Source organism: Gymnogyps californianus, chromosome 1 (assembly GCF_018139145.2).
Source record: "Gymnogyps californianus isolate 813 chromosome 1, ASM1813914v2, whole genome shotgun sequence".
NCBI classification, from domain to species: Eukaryota; Metazoa; Chordata; class Aves; order Accipitriformes; family Cathartidae; genus Gymnogyps; species Gymnogyps californianus.
In genome coordinates, this window is record NC_059471.1 from 90,767,001 (window position 1) to 90,794,920 (window position 27,920).

At 37.7% G+C, this 27,920-nt stretch overlaps 1 protein-coding gene across 1 annotated transcript in view; it reads left to right on the forward strand.

Moving 5' to 3' along the window:
• IL1RAPL1 (interleukin 1 receptor accessory protein like 1) overlaps window positions 1-23,535 on the forward strand; it is a 695,569-nt gene extending 672,034 nt beyond the window's left edge. The window contains exons 8-10 of the mRNA XM_050908607.1: window positions 7,859-8,002; window positions 21,332-21,502; window positions 22,817-23,535. Of these exons, the coding sequence (XP_050764564.1) occupies window positions 7,859-8,002; window positions 21,332-21,502; window positions 22,817-23,535 (1,034 nt within the window). The remainder of the gene's footprint in view (window positions 1-7,858; window positions 8,003-21,331; window positions 21,503-22,816) is intronic.
• The last annotated feature ends 4,385 nt before the right edge of the window (window positions 23,536-27,920 follow it).

The window sequence follows — 27,920 nt, forward strand, 5'->3', positions numbered from 1 at the left end:
AATCACCTGTAGCAGTTACAGGTTAATCTTCAGCCAGGTAGAAGAACCTTCTAGAAATTAATTTTGAGAGTGGTACTGACAGCAGCTAAGCACAAATTTATTAACAACAGACCACATACTGCAGATGATATAAGGGGTGGATCACACACTATAATTCTTTTTTTTTCACAGGTTTTTAATTCAAGAAGACAAGTCCATAGTCTATCAATGTAGTAGATAAAAATGTAATGCATAAGGAGAAAGAACGCTCTTCTACTATGTTATGTATTGAAAAGTATGGCTTTCATGTTGGATCAAAGCCTTCGTAGTCTCATTTAATCATAGACTATGTTAGAAATACAGATTATTATCTAATTATGTGATTATTTTTATGGAAATTTTTGTCTGCATGTCTGCAACTAAAACTCTAAAGCAAAAATAATCTCAGATTCTATCTTGACATCATTGTTTTTTTAATGTTGTTGATATTATTTTAAAAACTTAGTAATATACCTGTATTTTTCATGGGACAGACACCAGAAGTAAGAGCAGGTGACATACTTTATGCATTTTTTTCAAAGTACCTCCTTCCCTTTCTTCCCATTTTCTCAGTGCTGTCTAATTTCCTGTCCCGGGCCTCTTTTATGTTTTGGGTTTGTTTTCCTCTGTTGTAGGTGTTCTCAATGGGCATAAATGGGTCTTGTTGACTATAAACTAACAAGGGATGGTTAAAACAACCTTTTTTCTGTTGGGACAAAAAAAGAATTTCAGTGAAATAAATTGTTTAGAGGAAGAGGTTTATTCTGTTTGAAATTGCCCATGAGAATATAAGTTTGAAAAAGAAACAAGTTCATAATTCCTATAGCAAATGCATCTTGAGGAAACCTACAAATAGGTAGGCATACTTTAAACTCATCATTTATTAACGCATAATATCATTTTAATATTTCCTGTACAATTTAATAGCAAATTCTGAATGGCAAGTAATTCTGAATTTTCTTCATACGGTTATTAACGATAACGGAATTGCTGATGAGCACCTTAAATTACAGCGTCATTCACATAGTAGTGTAAATCTGTTTTATTACTTAAGGACTTGAACATGTTAAGTTTTTGATCTCATGAGCATTTTCAGTCACTAGGACACAATTTCACACAGTGGTAGTGAGGAGTGACAAGACTTAAAAGAGAAAAGAAACTAGTTCTTTTTTAACCTCTGCAAAGAAACCGCAGGTGTTATAGCTCCCTTTGCCATAAAGCTGCATGATGCTTCTGAAATTTCTGAATGGGAGCTCATCGTGTGAGATATGAGAGCAATGAGTTTTATATTTCAACTTCTGTTAATTGGTCCTAATTACTTGAATATTCCAGCAAATCTCTGAGTCTCAGTGGAAGCAAAACTGTTGTAAAACCCTGACCCACTTGGTCAGTTAAGACCTTACACAGGTCTATCTTCCAAACGTGTAAAGCATTCAGTTTTTATTCTGTACTGCAGGAAAAGCTTTTCCAAGTCCCTCACCAGGTTTTAGAATTGGAATTTAAATTTGATTTGATTTGATTTGATTTGATTTGAAGGAAATAGATGTTTCATCCCCCCATGGTGACTGAAGAAGCCTTCAGATTGTCACTGTGCTGGGCAGTGCAAAGGTTCAGTCGCCCAAGAGGTTCATGACATAGGGCCAAAAGTCAAGTATCGCCTCCCTTCCTGTCCCAAACCTAACTGGAAGTGACTGTTCTTTTTACACTCAATCTCATCTAAAATCAGGAGATTAGTAGAATACTAAAGACTACTGCCTGACCAAAACTCTTCCTAAGACCATTTTCTTCATCAGTAAGGTTTTCCTCATCCTTTAGAAAATTGGACTAAGACATCTTCAGTAAAGAGGTTAGTCAGATTACTTAGCATGTGCCTAAATCTAACTTTCCTCTGACAAAATGTCAAACAAGTTGGTTTGTTTAACAGACTCCTTTTTAAAACAGCTTTTGTACCATTTTAATCATAGTTCTTCTCTTTATATAATGTCTAAGTGCAATTCTAACCTTGATTGGCAAGGATGAAAATATTTTAAAATAAAATGTCACAAATTGTTCCCATAATCCATGCAGAGCTAAATTATTCATTAATGCTATCCTCAGAAAAAATGTAAACAGTATGTTTTATGATCTTACATCCTTGGAACTTGGTACTCCATTTTTCCCCACATTTTAGCACCTCCCAGTGCTTCTTACATTCATTTCTTTCAGAAGATCTAAAAGAAGTAATTGTGTGGGCTGTCTGATTTCTGTAGTGCAATAAGCAAATAGAAGCTCTCCTAATCAGTAAGGTTTTAAGTCATACACAACTCATTTATTTGGAGAAGCTAACCAGAGACTAATGCAATTCCACACCATGACACTTTTTCCTTAAACCTGAAGTATAAACTGCTTTTAAAATGCAGTGTTCAGTATTTAAATGTAGTAAGCTTCAGTAACATTGCAGCATCTATGTTTTTTTCAACCTTATCATCTTTTGAGCTAACATACTGTTGGAGATAGTCAGTGTAATTATTTTCCTGCTGGGAACAGGTATCCCACACTTCTGAGAAGAGAAAAAATGTCATCGGTAAGAATATACTTCTATTATAATAATTTACTATCTCTGTTCTAATAACACTGGAAATCCAACAGCACCAAGGCTCAGATATGCTGCCTGCCATACTAAGGAATAGGTTAACAAGATCCCTGTCTTGTGTTTGCAGACATATATACACATGTACACGTAATCCCAAATCCGACTAGTTCTTTTTCACAGATGAATCGGAAATATATATTATGTATTGATCTAAAAAATGAAGTGAGATAACTAGGTCTCAATAGTTCTAATAAATAAAATGAAACTACTGCATTGAAAGCCATACTAAAAACTGTAACTAAATTTAGCCACCTTAAGTCAACTCTGCAGACATCTGCAGGCATGCATGGCCTATGCTGGCAGAAAGCATATACATTGTGCTAAGAAATGATTTCATAATCAAGCTAATGAACACCCCAAATCTGTTTCTACTGGTATCAGAAATATTTTTGTCCTACAATATCCATCCAGTAATTATTCACAACAGTATCCATAAAGCTATCTAGATACCTTAAATAAAAACAGACTTTCTTTGGCACATTGAAACAAACAAACAAAAAATCCTAAAAAGTAGAGAACAGATTTGAGAGATATATATATGCACATTGGATATGCATACGCTGTATAAAGCTGTGGTTCCATATGCTATACTTTGGAAAGATAAATTGTTTTACAGCCATGCCATAATGAATACCGTATTAAGCAGGGGAAAAAAAGAGAAAAAAAGCACATAGTTCTCCATTTTTAAACTGTGAGCATGGGTTTCTTTCATCCTAACTTAAACTCTGCCTACTGTTTACTGCTGATGTCTGAAATGAGACTTAGACGAGTATTCCTGTGTTAGCCAGCCTCCTTCTTCCTTTGAAAGAAATACATCCATTTATAACCAAAGCTGCATGTTATGACATGAGTCTTGCGCTGCTTGTCAGTATCTGTCTTCTTTACCTTCTCTCAGGTGTCATCACGAGAGCTTTAGTATTGTCTTCAACTGCTCCCCTTCCAATTATATTCATTACCTTTACGTTTCATTTAATAATTGAAGTCTATGAAAGTATACCTAGACAAACTGAGAACTGTCTCTAACCAAACCTTGTAGCTTTGTGAGTTAAATCGTCCAAGACAAGCAGAGAATGGAAATGAGTTTAGGCCACAAAGTTGCAAAGATTTATGTATGCGCTAACCTGAAGCTCTGTGAATAGTCCTGTTGACTTCAGAGGGATTACTTATAGTCCATGAAGTTAAGCAATCTGCGTAAGTGATTGCAAAATTGAAACCTTAGATAGACTGTAATTGGATTTTGAAAAAGGCTCAGAAATTGAATACACAGCTATAAATCACATGTCCTCGAAGAGTTATAAATCACAAAAAAAGAATGTTAGAAATACAATTATTTTTCTTAGTAGCTCAGCTGTATGTTGACTAATGAATAGAATAAGATTAATTTTAAATTATCACAGATCATTAAATGTAGAGTCCCTGAAGCATGTCATGTAAGTCAAAAGATACGAATCTTTGAAGGCACCCTTTTACTTATTTTCTTGTTACAACTCCAGCTACGATAAGTGAATTACCTGCATGACACAGTGAAAGGAAGTTTATCAAACATTAAAGCCAGGTGACAATCAAAGATCTATCCTACAAATACGCCTAATAATTAGGATAGAATCAGTATAAAATGAGTGCGTTTATTACCAGCTATATCATGCCGGATATTTGGAGAGGACACGTACTTTGTTTTAATTAGCCATCCCTTTCACTGGGTTGCTTGGCCAAAGCCTCCTGATAAGGAAAAAAAAATGTAGCCATTGGTCAAAATGCTTGTAACAAATCTTGTTTTAAATTGAAGCTATTTATTCAGAAACCAATCTACTACTGCTGCAGTAATCAATGTGTTTTCCCTTGGAGTAGAACTGTTCCTGTGCTACTGGAGGACTATTGTTAATTGCCTGTAACAAAATGATTGCTGTGCTTCTGGATGTAACTCCCTGGCACTCACTCATTTGTTGTGTTTAACAGAATGCCTGTCCCCCCAAGGGTTAGCCGAGTAATTTTCCTCTACTATTTTCTACATTCAGTCTCAGCTCCTTAAGGAGGGCCAGGTCTGTAATTTGAGCAACGTAACACAGAGGCTAAATAGATTTTAAAAGGTTTGCACTTTTCGTCTCTCCCCTCTGATGTGGAATTGTGCTGAAATTGAATCTTTTTAGCATGTAGCCACTACAGGAAACTTGAATTTCAGCAGGAAAAACAGATCACACTTCAAAGGGAGTGTAATGCTGCTGCAGGAACTGTGCTCAAATCGCAATGCAAAAGGCAGAATAAAGCAGCAGAAAAAATTATTATTGTGAAGGTAACCTGACACTCTAACCTTGCTGTTACACTTTAACTTAGCTTTAACAGTCACTACATCATTGTTGACATTGTTGACATACACATCACCAACATCCTTGGCGTTTGCAGAGAACCTTTCAGGAGTAACCTCTCCTAAGAAGGAGTCAGAAGCACCCTCCCCAGTTCACATTGGGAAAACTGAGGCACAGAAATGTCAAATGGCTTCGGTCACCCAAGGGGCCGACAGCAGAGGTAGGACCGAGCCTTCCGCTCCTCACACCTTCAGTTCAGTGCAACACAGGGTAATGCTGTTCACAAAATCCCTGCGGCAGCTCAAAGCCAGCCAGTGCCCCCTTAGGGCACGGTTTAGCATCCTGCGGAAACGCTAACTCAAGGCCTGCAAGCAATCAACTTGGTGTGGCACTGTGCCCAGGCCAATCTGTCCCGTCTTCCGTGGCACTGCACAGATGTGGCTGTCCCACTTCGAGCACTTTGGTGGTTAGCTCAGGCATTTGCAGGTCTGGGTGTAAGGATGCAGCAGTCTGCCGGGCTAATCACTGCTCCTCTCTGCCTCTGAACCCTGACAAACAGCACCCAAGACAGAGAGCGAACGTGTGCTGATAGATGTTGTCCAGCACAAAGGAAAATACAAGCTTGCTATGCTAGATGGATAGAGCATGAAACTTACTTTGCAAACAAATCTGTTCAAGAAAGAACCACCTTAACCTTGTGTTCATAAGTGATCACAATGGGCTCAGCAGCAGCACATGAAAAGGTAATTTCTAGTACGTTTCAGGGTGACTTAGAGAATTTTGTTGTTTGTTTTGGTTGCCTAATTTAGGACAGTTTCGTGTGTGTTCAGATAGACTTTACTGAAGCAAAAATAGAGGCATAATCTTGAATTATTTTATGGGGAAAAAGATAACTGAGGGACTCTGATGGCAAAAGTGATGCAGTGCATTAGTCCAATTTCATGCACAGTGACAGAGAACAGATGACTACCTAGTTATTTTTTCCATTTCATCTCAAAATCATTAATTTAGGAAAAACTTTTGTTTTCCAGATGTAAAGTTTTTCCTTGCCTTTAATGATGCATAACAGCAGGCACATAAACAGAGTATTTTGTGCCTAGCAAACCGAAATATTAAAGCCTTTCTTCTAGTTACCATTGAACAGCTGCATCACCTGTAGTACAAAATGATAAACAAAGTATAGTAAGCCAGTGCAGAAATTTACATTTATATTCTAAAATACTGTATTACTTCTCTATGCAAACAATTTTTTGTTGGGTGTTTTTAATAACATACCCCTCTCTGGACCAGGAAAGTATTGAAAGTCTGAAATAACCATGTCAGTCTCTTAAAAATATCTAACACAAAGGAGTTTCCAGCACAGTTTTGGAGAGAATGACATGGAATATAAATGCCTTTTTATTTTATTTTATTACACTTTTAGTGTCTTCTAGAGAGCAATGAAATCTTCTTACAGTTGCCTCAAAATAATAAAAAAAGTGTGTGATTCTCAGTAGATGTAGTCAAAATAAATGGAATTGTCACTTTTTCCTCTAACCTTTTATTTCTCTAATTGAATTGTATTGTCCTGGAGTATCATATCTGCATAACCACACACACACAAAAAAGGTTACTTCAGGATTACCCTGCTTCACTCAGACAGAAGCTGCCCACTGGAAGGGGATACTGTGAAAATAACACAGAACTGAGCTTTCTCCAGCACAGATTTTTATGAAACAAACTGTATATCTTAGATTTCCAAGATTTGATTTCTTGGCATTCCTCAAAACTAAGTGATATTCGAAAAGTACGGGTGGTCTTAAGATTTGCCATCTATTACTCATTTCAGATTACGAAATTGTTAGTAACGCTCTTCCTACTCCCACCCTCCTTTTTTAACATTGCCAGTTTTCAGTCAATAAGCAAATGAAAAGTAATAACAAAATGGATGCCACATAGCTGTGTGATCTTCCTTGAGCATACAACTGTTAAGACTGTGGGAGGTGAAAGTCCATGATGGCGTATTACTTATGCACTGATAAGTGCCCCACTGAGGATACTGCTGGTGGTAGACAGTTGTAGCCACATTTGACCAGAGTCCCCGTCCTCAGGAATGGAGCTACACGGCGATGATCTCAATCCATCATGTGTGTCTCCAGTGGTAGAGTGCAGCAAAGACACTAGGGGGTCATGGTCTGAATGGGAATGTCAGAACGGACGAATCAGGATTGTTTGCTGTGACTACATATAAGACAACCCCACTGGGGGAAAGGGGAGAATAAAGATGAACTGCAGATCACTGGGAAACTGTGTCAAAGGTATTAACACATAACTGAGATGTGAGGTTCTGGGGTTCCTTGGATAATTTGTCTTCACATCTCTGAAGTTTTTGGGTTTTTTTTAAATTTTTATTTTTATTTTGGGGGGGGGGAGGGGCGGAATCAAATCCTTAGTGTAATCTTATCCAGTAGACTGAAACTCGTCTTACTTGTGTGTGGAATAAGGGAGAGGCTGTGTTTGCATTATAGTCCCCAAAAAAGAAACATTCACCTCTGCTTTCATTTTAAGTAGAATGTCAACATTTATCTGTGTAAAGCGAACTGTGATCTATCTACAGAGAGAAAGGGAGTTATCAAATATTTCTTATATATATGCACATACTCATAGACACAAACACACATCCCCAGCAATTGTTATTTTTTAAATGAGCAATTCAGATGGTGTACCAGAGGAAAAACTAGTTTATTAAAAGGAAAAAAAGGTTCTAATAATTAGGTATTTCTTCAAGGGCCCTATAACAAAATAAATACATAAATAACCCATCATTCATTATTTTATTTTAATGTTTAACATAAGTGCGAGGTCTGCTGCTAATCTTTCTCTGGTTTGGAATGTGGTTGTTACTGCGATTTGTAATTCTTTGCAGAGCTGATGTACACAGTTGAGCTTGCTGGTGGGCTTGGTGCTATTCTGCTGCTGCTTGTTTGTTTAGTGACTATCTACAAGTGTTACAAGATAGAGATTATGCTCTTCTACAGGAATCATTTTGGAGCTGAAGAACTAGATGGAGGTAAGGCAGCTTCTTAGTACCTTTCCTACTTTCTAAGTATGCTGGTCTTTTATTTCTCTCCACCAAGGCCCAAGTTTCATTTCAGTTCAAGATGTGTTAACAACTCCAATTTTTATTTCTCACTGCATTAGGCACTGACTTGAATATGCATTCCTCATACAGCACATTAGCAGCCGTGATTGCTGAGCTGATGTACATGCTGCTCTCTGGAGCTCCAGAAGACACCCATGTCTTTTAGATTTTTATTCCCGACACTGAATGTAAATTACCAACATTGATGCATTAAAGATTTTCACTTTCTGTCAGTACTGAAAGCCAGCTTCACTTCTCCATAAGCCAGGGAGTGTCTTCCCTAATTGTATTCGCCAAATAGGTAGAGGTTGAAGTGAATCTCAATTTACTGCTTGTTTAAACTGATCAGTTTCAATAAACTGTACCGAGTGTTTGGGAATGTACCCAGCAGTTCATTTTCTTGAGTTCATTTGCTTAATCACTGAGAGAGCGGCTAATGGTCATTAAAGTTGTTCTGTGATTCAAGGACACCCAGCCTAAACAAAAGTAATCTGTAATGTATGCACCGGCTTGTGTCAAATGTATACATGCATTTTCTTTCCTTCTCTTTTTAAGCACTGAAGAAAAAGGTCGTCTTTGCCTCTAGCCCTACTAATCAAAACTACTGTTGAACAGCAAACTGGGTTGAGCTGCAGGCTCTGACTAATTAGGTTTGGTTTCTTGGGTCAGAGTTCCTGATGTTTTGTGCTGCCACTACGTCTTTGGTGACAGAACCTTCTTTTTTACTGAAATACTAATAAAAGTTATTTTACAGTTCAAGGTAATAGCCTGTGGACAGAAGCCACTGTGACGTGTTAAAATAAATATGTACTGATAAACAGGCGCTGGTCAAACCCATCACCAATAACAGAGAAGAGCGGCAGCAGAATTAGAGGTCCTTATATAAGGGAAAGACTTCCATAATAAGATCACTAGGGAATGACCCACTTCTGCCTCCCATCTAAAAATGCACAAGGATTCAAAATAGAAAATGCTCAGAACAACAAGCCCAAGAACATTAGAACATTTTGTATCCTTCTACTGGATTTACAAAAAGGATGCATTAATATAGCAGCTCAGTGGGGGAAAAAATCAGGTTATTCTACTTATTTTACAGAGGAGGAAACTGAGGCCCAGAGGGACTGTGACTCATGGAGGATTTTAGCAGACTTTTTTTTTTTCAGGAGGTGCGATCCTCTCTTCTCCACAAAGCAGCCCCCAGTTTAAATGGGCATGCTTACTTTCATGAATTTTGTGAATTTAATAATAGTCATATTATATTATGCAGAAATAGACAGTTTAATTAATAATTGTTTGAAGAGATGCAATTTAATGTTTTCTCTCTCAGTGTCAGTAATTCTTACTTTTACAGCTGTCATTTATTATTATCTCAAATAATTCCAATTCATTTGCAAACTTACTCTACCAGGTGTTACACGCTTGCCTCTCTCCCCTCCCATCCCAAACATTGGTCACCTGGGAACAATAATACTTTAATCACACATTTTAAACAACAAAAAAGTGACCTCTGAAGGATACTGTTCTGGGATTCAAAAGGACGAAAAACAATATCCATTCAGTTTATCCTTCTGAGCAAAGATCATTGTTAAAGAAGATAAAGCATGGATTCTCCTTAGACGAGCAATGCAAACAGTGATAGCTTGGGCGCTTAACTGCAGTAATATAAGAAGAAAAATACTACTTGCAGATTCCTAATGGGAACCTGTAGCTTCTACTGTATTCAATATACTAGCAACATGGATAAAACCCGTTGTGCCAATGAAGTTACTGCAGCTGGACTCTTTACTCTGTCTTTTTCACTTACACCGTTGCAAAAGCAAGAAGACAGAGAGAAAATGCCCCACAGAAGACCAAGCCATGGCTTGTGCAGAAGTAAATTGCAGACATACATTCAGATCCTATCCTTTGGCTTAGTTTGTTACTGATAGACACAAAATGCTGAACTCTCAAATCTTCTTCTAACCGCACCTCCTGCAGTGCAACAGCAGAGTGCCTATGTGCTATTCATAATTTACACCATGTTCTGTCATACTTCAGGACAGCATGTAGATAAGCAAACATCAAAATATCACAGGCTTTTTTTGTGTGCACTATATTGTACCCGGAGAGGATTTGAAACACTTTAAAAGTGAGGTCCAATTAAAATTTTCAGTTGAAAATCTCTTTTAAAATGCAACGCTTCATTTCTTCCCTGATCGGAGAACAAGCCCTTCAGGATGTCAAATCTCATCACAATTCCTCTTTCCTTTCCAAGCCTTAGACACATCAGTTTTTCTCAGGCTAACATACGCATCTCTGTGGGAGGCATGGGGAGAAATATTTGAAAACAAAATATTTAACCCTTACAGCTAATGCAACTTAATTTATTGTGTTCTGTAGGGGTACTGCAGATGAAGCAAGTGATCACAGATGCTGATTCCTCATTTCTTTAACTTGCAGCTTTGAATTTCCCATCTTCTCTCTCATCCTGGGGACTAGACTCTCCTTCTGGTTTTTTCTCTCTCCTGCAAACACTTTAGCTCAGGCTTGCCTTTATTGTCTCCTGGGAACAGGCACTGAAGCCCCCTTTTTTATTTTCATGATTAATTCCCTGCCTTTCCTACTAAATTGGAATATAATCAAATCCAGCTCACATTTTACCACTTTTCCTCCCCCTCTGTGCCCGTGCTTTCCAGCCGCCTGGGAGCTGACTCCACACTGGGGGACTGCGTGACGGACACCGTGTTGCATCCTTCGGTGTGGAGGAACACGACGTGACGGCGTTTAGTCAGGGGACCTCACTGCAAACGTCTGACAGATCCCCCTGGGAGCTGGAGCACAGGGACAAGAAAAACACTATGACCCTTGGCAAAGCAGTAGCTTTCTCACCTGCAGGTGTTTGGCATGACCTCACGTCTCAGAGATATAACTCACCCCTACCAGTTTGGTGGTTGGAAACTCCCAAATCTGTTTAAGTGGAGAATTTCAGTTCAAGATCTCTCCACATATCCAATGAAGATGATACCTTGAAGTGGTATGCAAACAAAGAAACGTCCAGTATTATTTGGAAAACAACAAAATTCTTGGAAATAGATACTTCACTGGGAACTTCTGAGGGCTGATCATTGTTAAATGTCAGGCAACCTGTTTAGGTTTGCAGCTCTAAACTTAAAAGCTTATTTTAAAAAGCCTTTTCCATAAAGTGCACTTTAAGGACTAACACATTATTAGTGAAAGCCACTTTTAGAAGTGATGATTTCTTCTATTTTACTGTACATTGAGCTCCAACACAAGAGATTTTATACCATGTTCATCCTTTGAGGAGTGTTTTAGCAGTTACTGTTTATGGGGTTTTTTTCCAAGTATCTTCTCTTGCTGCCTTTCCCAGTTTTTAAATGACTTGATGAACAAACTATTGTTATTTAACTAACGGAGAAGAGTAAAAATGCAAGTAAACATTTACAAGTACCTGCGATCAATACATGCCCTGACTTCTTCCTGCCTTGCACTCTGTGACCTTAAAAGGCTATTTGTATCGGAAGAGATACTACTACCGTATAGAAATCTGCTCTTTGCCTACATACGAGCTGACTTCCAGGCCCCCTAAAATCTATGGAAATTTTCCCAGGATTTTACCTGGGACATCTTCCTCCTTTATGAGACTGCTCCTGCTCATTAAATCATGCAAGGATCAGTCCCCAGGCATGACAGCCACAGCAGACACAGCAAGGGCGAAGAGGGGAGTCAGACCACTTCTTTAAGCACCACCATTTATGAAGCTGCCTTAAAGTGGACAGGAGGCTAAAAGTCACCAAAACAGCTATTTTTAACTTTTTCTTGCCATTTCAAGACCTGAGAGTTTCCAGTGGCTGTGTAGATGTCTGTATGCCAGCTTTAAGGTATACTAAGGATAAATCCAGAAGTCTACCGATGACAGGCTGAAAAGCATTGGACATGGAGAGATAGGCAAAATTACTCAAAATCATGAACTTATATATGTGTTTACATTCCAGATTCCAGTTTCAGAGAAAAGAGCATACAGTACAGTTAGCAGTAGAAACAGTCTGCAGGCACCAACCCCTACCTTTACCTGGGTACATTAGTAACCATTTAAAATGGTGGAAGTTTTAGTATGAAGAAATTAATAAGGAAGGGGTCAACACTATAATAAAAAAGAAGAAATTCTACATTAAGAGCCTGGCATTAAAATTGATAAGAATAAAAAAGTAGCAATTAAAGAGAAAGTCTGAACAAATGTACTGTAAATAGTTCTCTAGTGAAATTTACATAAATATCCTTTTTCACAGCTGGGCCGACAAGAAGTCAAGCTTTAGGCTCAAGAAAAAAAAAACCAAACCCTGTAGGCAGCTGATAACTAGAAAGTGAGAGCTTTGCTTAGCAGCTGATATGATGACCTTCACAATGACCCTTGGTGCCTTTAGGTCCCATCAGCTGTTTCTACAATGTTGGACAGCAGGTCTCTGTGGTGTCCTCAATCTTATTCTCAGCTTTCCTTGCCAAGGAAACCTTGGTGAATTGAGGGAAGATCACAGCCTCTGAGCAGCTGGGGTGCAGGCAAGGAAGACATCTGGGAGCCAGGACTGGGGAGTTCCTCTGGGTTTCACTTTCAGTTCTTCAGGTTGCTGCTTTTTCCCCCCCCCCTCACATTGCTGAAAGAAAACAGAGTGCTCCTAACGTGACTGAAATCTGTTACTGCTGAGCTCTCTAAATTCAGGAAATCTTGTTTGGATTTGGTACATGACACCTATAGTGGCTGTTTCTTGGCTGTGCTAGTTGCACTTTCTTAGGAGAAGATTTTCTACTGCTTGCTGAGGGGAAGCAAATCAATGCTCAAATTAGGAGATTGATGAAACAGTTTCTGCCTTGAAGTCTCTGTTGCACCTGGGAGTCCTTAAGTAATCATGATTTTTGTCCTTACCATTATTTAGCTGCAAAAGACTAGCAGGGCTCATGGACAGACCTATGGGATTGCCCAGATAATATCTTATTAACTGTACAAGACAAGAGCAGGTAAAATATACTTCTTAGTTGTTTCCTGGGTTTCATCCCAGTAAACCTCTCACACAGCAAGGAAAGGCAACACTTTGAGATTCTTAATGTTTCAGCGTGACTTAGTTGATAACTTTCAAATATAACTTTTACCAATGGTTTAAGCACTGCCAAAGCACTTGTGTTAATGATTATGCTATGCAGGTATAGCTAGACTGAAATTACTGCTGAAGTTAGTGATTTTGCAATTACAGAGTCTTCCCTGGGGACCCATAGAATAAGTTTGCAATAGCAGCCTCACCACTGCATATGTATTCTTATTGGCTATTGGCAAATTGTGGCAATAAGAAATCCTGCTCTATGAATATTGATTTCAAATTCTATTAAAATCACCTTTAGAAAAATGCAGCTTTCATCTTTCTAAATATTACTGGTTACAAAAAGGAATTTTCCTCTTATTTAATTACAATTTTATTGTTAGAGAACTGCTTCTCTTAACTCTTCTTGTTTATGCTATTTATTTACATCTGAAATGCAATTCAAACAATAAAATCTCAATTTATGTCTCCACTGAATACGGGATTTTCTAGATTCTGTCCTTCAAATTTACTAATTCAAAGAAAAATTCCTGCTTTTTTCTCTCTTCCTATTTTATAACATCTAAAGTACATGTGCAATATATATATAAAAAAATAAAATAACAGTATCACCAAGAACATCTTTAGATTCCAAATTAAAAGATTGTTATAGGTTAGAAAGTCCAGATGTAAAGTAGGAAAAAAACCCCAACCCTACCATATATAAATCAATGAAGACGGAGATACCTCCTGTTCCTCAACCAGCAGCTCTGTGATTCTAATGATTCTAAGCTTTGAAGTTTTTTTATCAAAGGCCAAAGAACATTGCAGATTTCCAAGGTAGGTGAGATGAACACAGCATATTGGCATCTGATTTCAAGAATCTTAGATTGAAAGTCTGTTTCCAAGCCATTTCTCCCTTGAGTTTTGTTTATATTTATAATGATTTACTTTTCACTGCTTTTGCTTAGATCAAGGCTGTCTTAGCTCCAGTTTTCAAAATACTTAACCCAATGATAAGATACAAGTACTATCACTGAGATTAACAGAACTAAGGAATGCACATAAAATTAAGCATGTATTTTATACAGGTAACTAGTTGCTTTGTTGAATTAGGACCATAATAAAAGCATCACTTCTTAACACTTGTTATTTAAGAAATTTCTTTAGTATAGAAAAAAAATAATATTCTTCCATTTTCAGAGTTTACATGACACTCTTTATTAGTGCCTCTTCCTACTTTCTCCTTTTTTAAATACTAGATAATTTCTTCCAGTATTTCATGGATAACCACTATGCTTTGCTATGTTTCCAGCTAGGTAGTTACCATTCAGTCTTTCAATATCTACCAATAATATGTTTTTTTCTTAGTTTGGTGTTTGACCTGCAAATAATTCATAGCAACCAAGACAATAATTTCTATCACCATCTTTTAACTTTCAGAATATTTTAATATTCTGAAACTCTTATAAGGACTTCTGAGTTTTCACATCTGTCAAGAGCAACTTCTAAGATTAATGCTTCATCAGTTTTCTATATTGAAAGTAGAATGTTTTCAGTAATAGTAATAAATTTAAACTTCCATGTTAATGAGAATGACTGAGAAACTTTTGAGATGCGCTCTTCATTTAGTCAGGAATACAAAATCAGACTAAATATAAGAGAAAAAATTAACTTTAATAATAGGTTACTCAGTTTAAATAAGTAATATTCTATCTTATGTATCTATCAATGACAAATTTTAGCTGTAATTATAGAAAACCAGGGAAAATATAGCTTACAGAGAGAATTTGTTTTACACTTGAAATCATGTCATTGTATTATTTTTTGGCTGAATTTTTATCTGCTGGGAATCACTCCTAATTTTCAAGAAATGTCAAATGCTGCATTGATATGTTGGGGTTTTCATAAATGTTCTTATAAAATCAACTTTAAAATTGGTTTTTTTTTTTTCATGTTCTTTAGACTTCTAACATTCAATATGGCTTAATGGGAAAAAAAAAAGAAGAAAAAAAAGGGGGGGGGAAGGGAAAAAGAAACACATATCCATTGCTTTAATATTTTTATAAATGTGCCTACCAGGGACAAAGGACCCTTTTTTTTCTGGTCTATGGTGTGCTGAGAATACTCCAGAACCTATTTAGAATTGATTACTTTTCTTTAACCTCTTCCCCAGTGTTGCATTTACAAAACCTCCCTCTAATTCACCATTACCCACTCTGCACAAGGATATGAACTATCATTAGGAATGCTACACTTAACAAATACTTTACCACAGAAAAAGCTAGTGTTAGTAGTTCTTAATTTTTATTAACATTAAAAGGGTTTGACATTTAAAAGTAAAAGAAAATGTTAGGGTCAGCTTCATAAGCAACAGTAAATAGTGTGAGGAAAAGTATAAGCATTTTGAAATACTTAGGATTTGGGCATTTTACTCAACTAAGCATTTAAATTACATTTTTCATTACTTTAAGGGTGATGAACACTATTGCAATGTGTACATTAAATGCGGCCCCACAAATAATGAAACAAATACAGATTATGAAATGCCATAGTCATTATAATTTTGAAGCAACTACAGTCTCTGGTAAATTTTGAAAGCCCAGTACTTTGCAACCTTTCCTGAATAGAGTACGTTTTTTAAAGAGGAAAGCCTCCTGCATCAGCTTGACTCCAACTCCCTGCAGCACTGGCAGGATCAGGTCTGTCATTTCTAAGAACCCCACTTGAAATCCTGAAACTTCTAGTTAAATCAGCACATTGTTCCTGGACTCCAGTAATGAGTATCTGAGTCTTTACTAGGCTGGCATGTGGTCTGGCGAAGGAGGAGAATCAGCTGTCCAGTTCCCTATTGATCTAGAAATGGAAGGTCTGCCAAAGCCAGACGTGTTGCCAGCTACACCTAGCTGCGGAGCAGCCTTCACGTGGTCAGCTGCCTTCAGTGCACTAGATGTTTCTGAAGGCACTGCTAGTTACTCTGGAGGATTTCAGGATGCACAGAGACACAGGTTGACCCTGGTGTCTAGGCGTTACAGCTTCATTAGAATAAGATTCACTATGAAATATGACACTGTGGGATTTCTCTTTATTTTGATCTATTATTCTGTCTTGTGCTAAAATGTATCATGTCAGCTGAAAATCAGAGATTGTCATCTGCTTGAACATGACTGATAAGAAAAAACTGACTCTATGAAGGGTTTTTTTATTTTTAATTTTTCATCCATATATGTACTTCTTCTGTCCCCCATTAGCAGAAGTATCTGCAATGTTTAAGGTTTAATAAACCCTCAAAGGCCCAAACTGCTGGCTTCTTGGAGTGAAACATGGAAATCATTAGAAAACATGTACATCTATAATACAAATTCAAAGTTGAAGCTGTTTGCTAGTCCCTGTAGAAGAGGAAGTTTTATCTCTTTCTGTAGGCACCAGCTTACCATTTCTTCATGTGTAGCTGTTAAAAGAGCATGCATACAGATGAGTTCTTAGATGTCTGATAGCAATTTACTTACCCAAAGATCCCATTTGCATGTGACAAAGTAGATGCATATAGAGTCTAGGTTTCATTTTATGCTTACATTGAGTCTTTAAGTGATTGCTGCTGAGCACATCCTTGGAATAACAAGCAGCATTTGCAACTTCATCCCCTAGAAGTTTATATCACTTCTGCTGGATTAACACTGTAGAAAGTTACATTTAGATGAGTACTGAAAGGAATGGATATCATTAAAAAATGTATGTTGCAATGATGCAACAGGTGTTTTGGCTAAAACCCTGGGCCACTAAATGAAGTAATGTTTCCGTGTGTGATTAATGAAGCTGGGATTTCAACCTCAATGTTTACCCATAAGATCAATCCAAACAATTTTGTCAGACCTGTGGCTGAGCACAGCTCCATGACCATTACTCAGTGTCCCCACTTTCAACTCCACAGAATGGTTGAAATGATATGGCAAAGTTTGTACCTCACAGGTTGTTTTGACCAGAGTCTTGCAGTGTCGGTGGTTTTGGGCTGACTGAAACATTTGTGGACTGAATGCATCATACCTTGAGTACAGGCTGTATTTGACCCCATTGTGATGAACTAATCCAGAGCTTCCACGTGCTCTCATGGTTGTCTACAGTACAATAACAAAGAATTTTTTTGCATCGGGTCTGGTTGAATTTGGCCATGCAAGGTCTGCCTTAGGTTTTGTTTCAATATTTTCAATTAATGGATACAACAAAACTTCACAGAAATGGACGCTGTTGAATTGAAGAGCTCTATCCTAGCTGTATAATACCTGTAGGCAGCAGAAAGCATCTACGAACCGCATAACAGGAGAGGATTACTTGTCCATTCACAAAGAATGGGAAGAGGAAGCTTACTGCACCAAAATATTTCAAAGTATTGCTGTTGCATGATACTGTATGTCACACCCAGCTGTGTTCACTAAATTAAAGGACAGCCATTACATAATACAGCTCTGCAACATACCTGGAGGCAATGCAAGATGAACTTATTCTGATATGTTTCTAAGAAAAGAATCCTGAAATGGTTAAGGGAATAAGAGTGCTTTCAGGTACAAAAGTATATGTAGATAATTGCTTTCAATCTCCCTGGGGAAGAAAAAAAGTTTCAGATGAAATGATCAGCATCCCTGCCTTTGGTTATTAGCGGGTATTTTTCTTCCTAAGTGTGGGAGGAAACAGGTAGTGAGTAACTATATTCCAGTTTATTGCTAATGCACAGGAGCCTGACAAAAACAAATCTTTGAAATGGCATAATCTATGTCTAAAGCCAAAGTGCAGCCAATGATCAATCATATTTTCATTCCAAGGATGCTTGGATAGAAGACTTAATTGTTTGCTGATGAAGGGAAATGAGGAAATTCGCATTTTAAAGAAAAGCTTAGTTTGCCACCAGCTTTGTTTTGACTTTGGATTTTTGCCCTTTTTTCTGACACTGAATATCAGATCCAGCCAGTATCTGAACTTACTGTGTAGCCAAATCTGTAATTATCATACAACATAATGATACAAGTAGTAATACCAAGTCCTTTATGACTTGATTTGTGATTAAGAGCAGATCAGGAATTTTCTGATGAAGTGTTTTTTTCTTGGAAAAGGCAGATGTGCTGACACCAAATATTTTCATGGGTAAAATACCTGTCCCAGTGAATCGTCAAGAAAACAAAAAGCTGTGACGGACTTCCTGCGTGCTTGCTGGGAGTCTGGGGACTCCTGGATGTGTTGCTCAAAGGAAGGCTTACATGGAAAACAGCCTGAGAGCATAGGGCTTGAGAGCAATGCCGAGAGCCTCCTGCTTCCATGTGACATGGCCAAGAGACTGGCAAGATACGAGCCCCAGCTCCCAGAGTTTGACTCAGCCATAAGATCTGGATGTCTGCAGGCTCCCATCTCTCCCTCTCAGTTGTTAGCACGTTAAAAAACATGAATTAAGATCAGAAATGTTCTTTAGAATGTAGGCTTCAGTCCCACCCATTACAAGCAGGAGTAGGTGGGACCATTTAACTGAGAAGAACCACATGCAGAGATATTATCTACTGTGTGTTTAAATACTGGAGACGGGAGATTTCAACAATTTTACAAGTTCTCCCATTTTTCATTACAACTGAAATTCTACATTTTTTGACTATCCATAACAATTAGAGAAAGTAGTAAATAATGTCATTGCTCTTTGATCACATCACAGAAAAGATAGTTTCTGATGGCTGCATAGCTATCTGCCTGCTGTAGTTCTTAAAATGTTTCGGAGTTGGCAATGTAACCCAAATAATTTTAGTTAACTAAAAGCAGGCTAATACATAAATATCATAGAAATAAAACAAAGGCATATGTGATCATCCCCTGAGTATCCCAGGCATTTCACATTTTGCAAATTGTCTGCTCATGCCAGTATGTCAGCCCATCAGATAACAAATTTACCACATAAGGTAATTCTGCTGTAAACTGAACTTTTTACTTTTCATCAAACAAAGTTAAAAAAACCTGACAGATGGGGAGTATAATAGCTCAGGGAAACCACTGCTAATGCATCTAACAATTTCCCAAACCAGACTACACATCTTGCTGGATTGGAGCTTGAATAAATTCATGATTGCCTGAACCCATCTGTGTAGACATACCCTAGATCCTGGCCATTCTTTGCCCTTCAAATGCTGTTAAAAATAGGGAACTAGGGTGGAAAGAAATGTTCCCTGCAATACAGGATAATGCAGTTGTAGTGAGTGGAAATGCTGGAGCCTCCATGATATGAAAAATATATATTTCAAATAAATTCATTAGTGCGATATTTACATATGCAAGAAAACAGTGGCATAGCATGAATAATTTTCCCTCTAAATAAGAATGTGCAAACCATCTTAACAGACAATACCCTGAGCCTTTAAGAGTTTGAACACTGCATTATTTCTTATTATTTATCCCTTTTACAAATGATACATTCTCATCTTTACTCAAAGACTTTCAACACAGCAACACTGCTCTCGAGCATGTACTATGGTTACCACCATTACTAAGGTGGCAACAGAAAACGGCATTACCACATCATCATTTTTTTGGTTGTTGTAATTTCCCCATGTATCTCTTGACCTTTCTGTGTGTTAACTCGGTTGCTGGGTTAACACTGCCCTACTGTAGAAGCAAAAACCTGCTATGTAATCTCCCTTCACCTCATATTTGATCCATTCAGTGTTATTTCGAGGCATTGTCAAAGGCATTAGGTGCTTGTCTATTGTTAAGGATCACGGTTTCACAAATATTCCAAGGAAAAATAATGGAAAGAGTGAACCATAGAAGGCAGTGCTCCTCTTTTTCTTATTTTTCTTTTTTTGTTGTTGTTGTTTTTGTTTGTTTGTTTTGTTTTCTGTGGATATAACACTCCAATAGATGATACACGAAAAGCGTGCAGGGGAAAGAATGAGCACACAGTCATTTCACGGGTTTGGAAAGTTTGAAAGTAGTTACAGTTTTACCATTTTAATTCTGTCATCTGCAAATGTTAATGAGCATAGTATGCATGGTTCCTCAGAAGGAAGAGTGGACTGTTCAAGATTAGCACTGTTTCATTAATTTCATTTATACTCTTTGCATCAATCCTGCGTTTGGCAGGCTTTTCCAAATAATGCTACCAGAGTACAGAAAGGTGTAAAATGAGGAAAGGAGTGGCTCAGTAAATAACTGAAGTCAGCGTTGACCGAATATAATGTTACTTATGACACACAGTCAAGTATTCAATCAGGTCTCTTTTACAAGCAATTGATATTCTCGATAGCCTGTACATACTGTTGTCGAGAGAGTTAGGATGTTAACATTTCATTACTCTTGCCATTGATTTTTTTCTGCTTTCTTCACAACAAAAGTCAAAACGTGACCTCTTATTCCACTGAATTAGTTCCAGAGCACTTGGCATTATTGACCTCCTAATGAAAATTAATGATAGCTCTTTTGATTCAGTCTTTCAAGTAGGCACACGAAGCACATTTAAGAAACAGGCACATTTATTTCTCGTATTGAAATGAAATAACACACTGTTAAGTAACAAAATGTACATTAATGCAACATTAAATTTGCAAATTTAAGCACACAGAATTCAAGAGACTTAAACTGCATTATCAGGAGCTGATGCTGCAAAGATTTAAGCTTGGCAATAATTTCAGACCCGGAAAGCCAATGAGTTTTACAAGCAAGCTACACACATGCTTAGAACATTTCAGCCCCAGGCCCTAAATTTATTGTAAAACTCTGGCAAAACTGAAATATTTTTACTATGCAACAGAGACAATTGCACATTAGCTTAGGTATTTCCATGCTTTTCTTTTCCCTTTTAAAGCTAGAGAAGAATTCAAATTCTTTTCAGCGACTTTTCTTCTGTGCTCACAAGCTGTCACCCCACAGTTGAGTGGATTTCCTTCATACAGAGCCTTACACAAATATTTATAAACAAACTGACTTCAGTCTATGGATATGGATCCCTTCTCCCTTCCATCTGTGTAAATAAGGATTACCTCTACCAGGTGAAACAGGAAAGGTGAATGGATTCATATCTGGAGATTGGGTGAAAGCTTGCCATTTTATCTAAACAATTTCCTATTCCTGGGAAATTCTCCCAGAAATAATTCCTAGGGAATTATCTAGGAAATCTGCAAGAATAATGAATAAACTAACTTACTTTCTTCCTTTCTTTCCTTAGACAACAAAGACTATGATGCATATCTATCTTATACCAAAGTGGATCCTGACCAGTGGAATCAAGAAACTGGAGAAGAAGAAAGATTTGCTCTTGAGATCCTACCAGATATGCTTGAAAAGCATTATGGATACAAGTTGTTCATACCAGACAGAGATTTGATTCCCACAGGAAGTAAGTCATGTCTTTATGCTTGTGTGTTTCCTAAACAGCAAATGCAGCGATAGCAGTGATTGTTTTAGTATCATTTCTATACCTACTCCTTCAGAATGTCATCTTTCCTCCCTTGTCTTAGAGAATGGTGAAGATAAGCCACCAAATATACTTAATGTGTATTTCCCAGATAAGAAGATTATTTTTCAGTAATTGTATTATATTGTTCGAAGGTGAGACAGTGCAGAAAGGGCATGCATAAGTAAAGGAAATGAATGAGACTAATATTTTTTCACAGATTTTTTGAGAGCTTGCATATCTAGGAATGAATACAGAGGTCTTTGTTTTCTGTTCCTTAGAGTTTGCCTGGAAAGATATCCATGATTCTAAGCATTTATTACAGAAACTCAGACAGGAAAGAAAAAGTTGTGTTTGGACTAAGGCGAGATGAGTAATACCATCTACAGCAGAGCAAAGTAGTGAATTCTGTTAGTGTCCACTGCAGATAAATGTGTAGTGGAGGTACTGAATCATTCTCAGAGACTGAAAATTAGAATTGATTCCAGCTGGTAGAAGCAGACCTTTTTCATGTTTCTTTCACATATTCCAACCTACGTACAGTAATTTTTTGTAAGTTGCTGTAGTATTCTTCATAACTTCAGTGTAGCTGTATAGACAGCTACTAAGATCAATATCTTTTCCTAAAGATAAGAAAGGATGCTTGGTATAGGCAAAGCACAACATCAAACAATCGCATGGATATTTTTTAAAACTACAGCAAACTAAACATTAATTTGCAGGAGACAACACTGTTTTTGTGAATGTGTGTGGTGGGGGCATGAAAGGAAAAGAAGAATCTAACCCTACAGTACACCTTAGAGTATCATGTGGGTTTGAGACTGAGCCCCTGAAGCACATAGTTGCTGCTCTGTTGCCCACCTGGGTGACTTTGCCTTTCTAAAGAAAAAAATGGTGATGGACACGCTTGTTCCAATAAAGATACAGATATTGATACAAAACCACAGCTCATAAACAAAGACTCACAGTCCATAGCGCATGGGGGAATAGATGTTTCGCAGGATCACAGAATGGTTGAGGTTGGAAGGGACCTCTGGAGGTCATCTGGTCCAAGCCCCCTGCTCAAGCAGGGCCACCTAGAGCTGGTTGCCCAGGACCATGTTCTGGCAAGCAAACCTGGCACGTTTGCAAGTGATGTTTTGGCATATTTCAGTGAGCTCTTCTGGGAGCAGGGATTTGCCTCTGTTGTTTCTCCCCAGTCTGTGGGAGCAGAGTGTTTTCTTAGATTGATTTTTGAGCAATTGTCTTATTTTGTAGCCTACATTGAAGATGTGGCAAGATGTGTAGACCAAAGCAAGCGACTGATCATCGTCATGACTCCAAATTATGTGGTAAGAAGAGGCTGGAGCATCTTTGAACTGGAAACAAGGCTTAGAAACATGTTAGTCACGGGCGAAATCAAAGTGATACTGATTGAATGCAGTGAACTACGAGGAGTTATGAACTATCAGGAGGTCGAGGCCCTGAAACATACCATCAAGCTCCTCACTGTCATTAAATGGCACGGACCAAAATGCAACAAGTTGAATTCCAAGTTCTGGAAACGTTTACAGTACGAAATGCCTTTTAAGAGGATTGAACCCATCACACACGAGCAGGTTTTAGATGTCAGTGAGCAGGGGCCCTTTGGGGAACTGCAGACAGTCTCCGCAATTTCCATGGCTGCTGCCACCTCCACTGCTCTTGCCACTGCCCATCCAGACCTGCGCTCCACCTTTCACAACACATATCATTCACAGATGCGCCAGAAACACTATTATCGAAGCTATGAATACGATGTACCTCCTACCGGCACCCTGCCGCTTACCTCAATAGGTAACCAGCATACCTACTGCAACATCCCTATGACACTTATAAACGGTCAGCGGCCGCAGACAAAAACTAACAGGGAGCAGAATCCGGAAGAGGCTCACACAAACAGTGCGATACTGCCCCTCTTGCCACGGGAGACCAGTATATCAAGTGTCATTTGGTGACCGAAATGCAAGGGGCCGTCAACCCCCTTCAGTAGGAGCTGAGTCTGCAGTCCGGTGCCTGGAACTACATCCTCGACTGCTGCTGTTAAACATGCATTACAATCGATAACATATGAGGAAAAACAGGGTCTTGTACATATGTTTTTTGCAATTTCTTTGTAGCATCAGTCTTCCTGTTTTACCCATGTCTCTTCCCATTCACATTTTCGACTTTGTTTTATATGTCATTGGAATTTGTATATTTACATTTTTTTAAATGAAGAGACTGCTGTATAGATAGGAAACTTTTTTGCTTCATTAGTATAGTTTTAGACTTTTTGTTTGTTTGTTTTTAACCTCTCTTGGGAATGCTTGGACAAAGCTATGTTGATATCAGAAGCACCATCCATTTTGTTGGCCTGCCTAGCCTGATTCCTGAAGGCCACGCCTGCTGCAGTTCACCTCTTTTGGAGAATATTTGTTCTTAGAAGGACCCCATCCCTCACTGAGAGCTCCAGTTTCATTTCTACTCCCGTAATGTACACTGCTCCTTCCCTGCCCTTACAATGACCCCCATTTGGGGTAACACTACAGTCTGATCATCTAACATGTAACTTGGTAGATACCTGTCAAACAACAGTATATACCCAATCTGTATCAGTTGCTTCACAGTAGTCACTACAGAGTGTGTAGAAACTAGAGATGGTTTGGTTTTTGCTTTCTTGGGTTTGTTTTTTTTAATTATTATTTTAAGAATGAGTTGATTGTATCCCTTTTATAAATATAAAAGCAAACCCTATTTTTAACACTTCCTGGAAAAGTTTTAATGTGGTTGTGGATTTTATTTTTAACATTTAACTTTTTCTTTTCCCCCTTTCAAAATCCTGCAAATAAGATCATTTGCAATTGTCAGGCAAGTAAGACAAGTGAGGCAATAGGCACTGAAGTGCAGAGAGTCCTGCTGATATTTACAGTGATGACTTCCAAACCAAAGGGGAATAAAAAGACAGTATTGTAGATGGTTTGTCACTTTGTATTATAGAAAGTGTTATTTTCTAAAAAAGAGCAAAACCTTATTTCGCTGTGGATTACAGAGTCCCCTTGTATTTTAATGTTCCAAAAACTGTATTTGCTTTAAAATGATATATTCAGGATTAAGAAATCTTCTTTCATTTGGTTTTAGCTTGTAACAATAAGTAAAACTTTATTAATTTCAACATGATTTCAGTAAGAACTCAGGCATAAAAAAATGACATGAATACCAACAAATATCGTTGTTTTCAGAATAAACTTTATTTAAACAAAATTAATATTTAAATCAGACCTGGAAGTATTAAAAACAATTTATTCACTTTAATGAATAAATAAATTAGTTTTATTTTTTATGTATGATTTTATCTTTGAGGAGTTGCAAATAATGCGTGTACCATGGCTGCCAGGGAAGGAAAAAAACCACTATGTTTACATCTGGACATCTTTAAGAGAAATGAAATAAGCATCTTACTCATACTTATGTTTTAAATAATGGAAAAGTCCTTTCTGGTATTAGAAAGAGAGAGGAGCGGTGTTGTAGCTCTATAACATATTCAGGCCAAGCTCTCTGCTAGTCTCTGTTAGCAGAAGCAGAGGAGCTGGGGTAGAGTTAGTGGTTGCAGCACACTGTCATATAGTCATGGGTTTGATTTACTCTGGCAGAAATGTAACTGGTATCCTGGCAAACAGACCTTATAGTCTATTTATGTAATTAATTAGCTTTAGGTATTTTTATGGTAGCTGAATGATATTGGCCAATATAATGGATGTGTGGGGTTTGTTCATCCTGACAGTCACAATGAGAAAAGTACAGCTTATAATATTTTGGTCTTCTTAATGAGAAGTGATGGCTAGAGAGCGGGTAAACTGCAGTTTGGGGGATGTTTGTGGGAGTAAACCAGAACTGACAGTGTGGGAGGAAATGACTATGCTCCTGTCGTGAAAGTCAAGAAATCTCAGTATCTGCATAACAAGCTAATAGAGCTTTGGGATGTGCACTGATTTTTATTTGCTTAAAAATGTTTATTTCTCTGACAATTTGCTCAAGTCCTTTTCTACAATCTGTTCTTTATTACGGTGTCTCCCTCTGGACATGTGCCAAACATCCATAAAATGGAAATGAAGCTGCCAGGCCAGATAAAATTTTAAGAGAGCTTTGCACATTTGGTTATTTTCATGGTGTAAGAAAGCTATTATTTATTTGCTCTTACAGACACCTGTCAAGCACTGATGGCATTTTCCTTCATTCATCTGGATGCCAAATACCCCAGTATCCTCTGAAAGCAATGCATTATTTTTTCCCTTTTCCCTCCCCTTTACATGCCATGGGGTAAAGACTGAGATGTGGAATAAATGTAGGATGTAACTATCTAACCACAGTCACATTTAGACGATTGGTAGATGTTTCCTTAGCCACATGGGGAGTATTTTTCTGTTGTTCTATTTTCGGTGTAGATTTAAGCACTTTGAATAGCATGATTCAGGGACTGACAGATACTATTTGATATTCACGCTACTTCTTTAAAAAAGTTTTTCTTACAATGTTTTGTCATAATATTAAACAAAGGAAAAACAAACAAAAAAAAGGAACAAACCACAAAACAAAACCTGAAATAAATGGAGAAGCTGTCTCTGGCTTTAGAAACATTCCTCCTTAGTATTCCTCCTCTATGAACAGCTCTGTGTTGGGAACAGTGAAGGAAACTGTTGTGTGTTCACGTGCTCTATGTTTGACAAAAGTTCTGTTGGAACACAAAATAAAATTTAAAAAAAACCCAAACAACCAAACCTGTCATTGCCCTAGTGCTTAGGCTCCATCCTTTTTTGGTGAAGGTGTTCCAGTTTTTGACAATGCAGCCTGAAGTGTACATGCAATAGCCACATATAAGGTTTAGCCATAAGCAAATAGCACTTTATTTTACAAACTGCACAGTGTGATGATCGGAAAAACTTAACCTGCCTGGTCAATAACTTCGGGTCCGTATGTGGATTCTATGCACACGAATTATCCAAGTGTGGTGCTTTGTCTTTATAAGGCTCTCTGTAATCAGGATAGTCCTCCCTATAAAACTAAAGGACTCTGTTGCACAACCTGTGGAAATTCAGTATATAGGTTCTCCAGACAGCACATATAGCTGGACAGAAATGGGGGACTGTACAGTATGCAGCTAATTACTTTGAAGGCAAAGTGCATTGCTGGGTCTGATTCTGTTCTCAGTTGCAGCAGTATGATTTGAGAGTATATCTAATAAAGTTGAATGAGTGTAAGATTGATTTATGTGGGAGAAGAAAATTGGAAAAGCAAGGAGAAAAGGAATTCATATTTGCAGTCTGTGACAAGCTGAAATCTCGGCCCCAAGGAAAGCAGCAGCAAAATGTCTTCTGTATTTTAGCAGAGACCCAGTTCTCACCTGGCAGCCAACATCAAACACTTTCAATATGATCTGGTTCAGAGCTAAATACTCTTAGGCTTAGATGCAAAATAAGATTTTTCTATTACTGCACAGCTGTGAAAACCATGTGTATGTTACATAATGGGTGACAATCAGCTTCAAAATAATTGGAAAGCTTGTTATACCCGCCTGATTAAAATTCACAAAGTTTTACTTGGATATTGTGCATTAATGACACATTTAAATTATAGATAAAGCAGTGAGATTTGGGGGAAACTGGCCTGGTAAACAGGCTTCCTTCATTCTTAAATTGAAAAATAAAGGAAGAAAATGTCAAGCTAGCAAGCCTAAGGAGAGTTTAATTAAAATCCAAAGAAGAAAAAAAAAAAATCACAGCAGTAAAGTCAGCTCAAAAATAGGATAAAGGTCAATGGAGAAGAAAGGTCAAAATACCCACCTGTTTTTTGACTGTATTGTGGCTTTTTTTGTCATGCAAGTCTCTGTACTCTGGCTGACCTACATCAAGCAACTGGCTTGTTTGTCATCCAGACAGATCAGCAACACACATATGTCCCTGTATGTCTAATACATGTCCAAATGATTTTGTACTTGTTGATAGTCTAGCACAGAGAGGTTTTGGTGTGTTTTCTATTGTTGTGATACAGAGGATGACAGAAATCTGTCAGTGCTAAGAAAATCTCCATAACAGGCTTATTTTATTATCCAGAGTAACTATATTCCTTCACACCCACCCCTTATCTGATTTGCTGTTTTTAGAACACTTTTTTAACCCATTTCTCAGCTGAGCAAGAGGTTAATGTGACTGGCATCAGAAAAAAATTAAGCAATTTCGTAACAGTGAGTCTCCTTGTATAATGAATGCTGCAAGTTCCCTTGCATTTTTTCTGTATAATCACAACACTTCACCTCCCAAATAGCCCATTGAGTGGAGGTTGGAGAACACCATTGTGTCTTTCATTT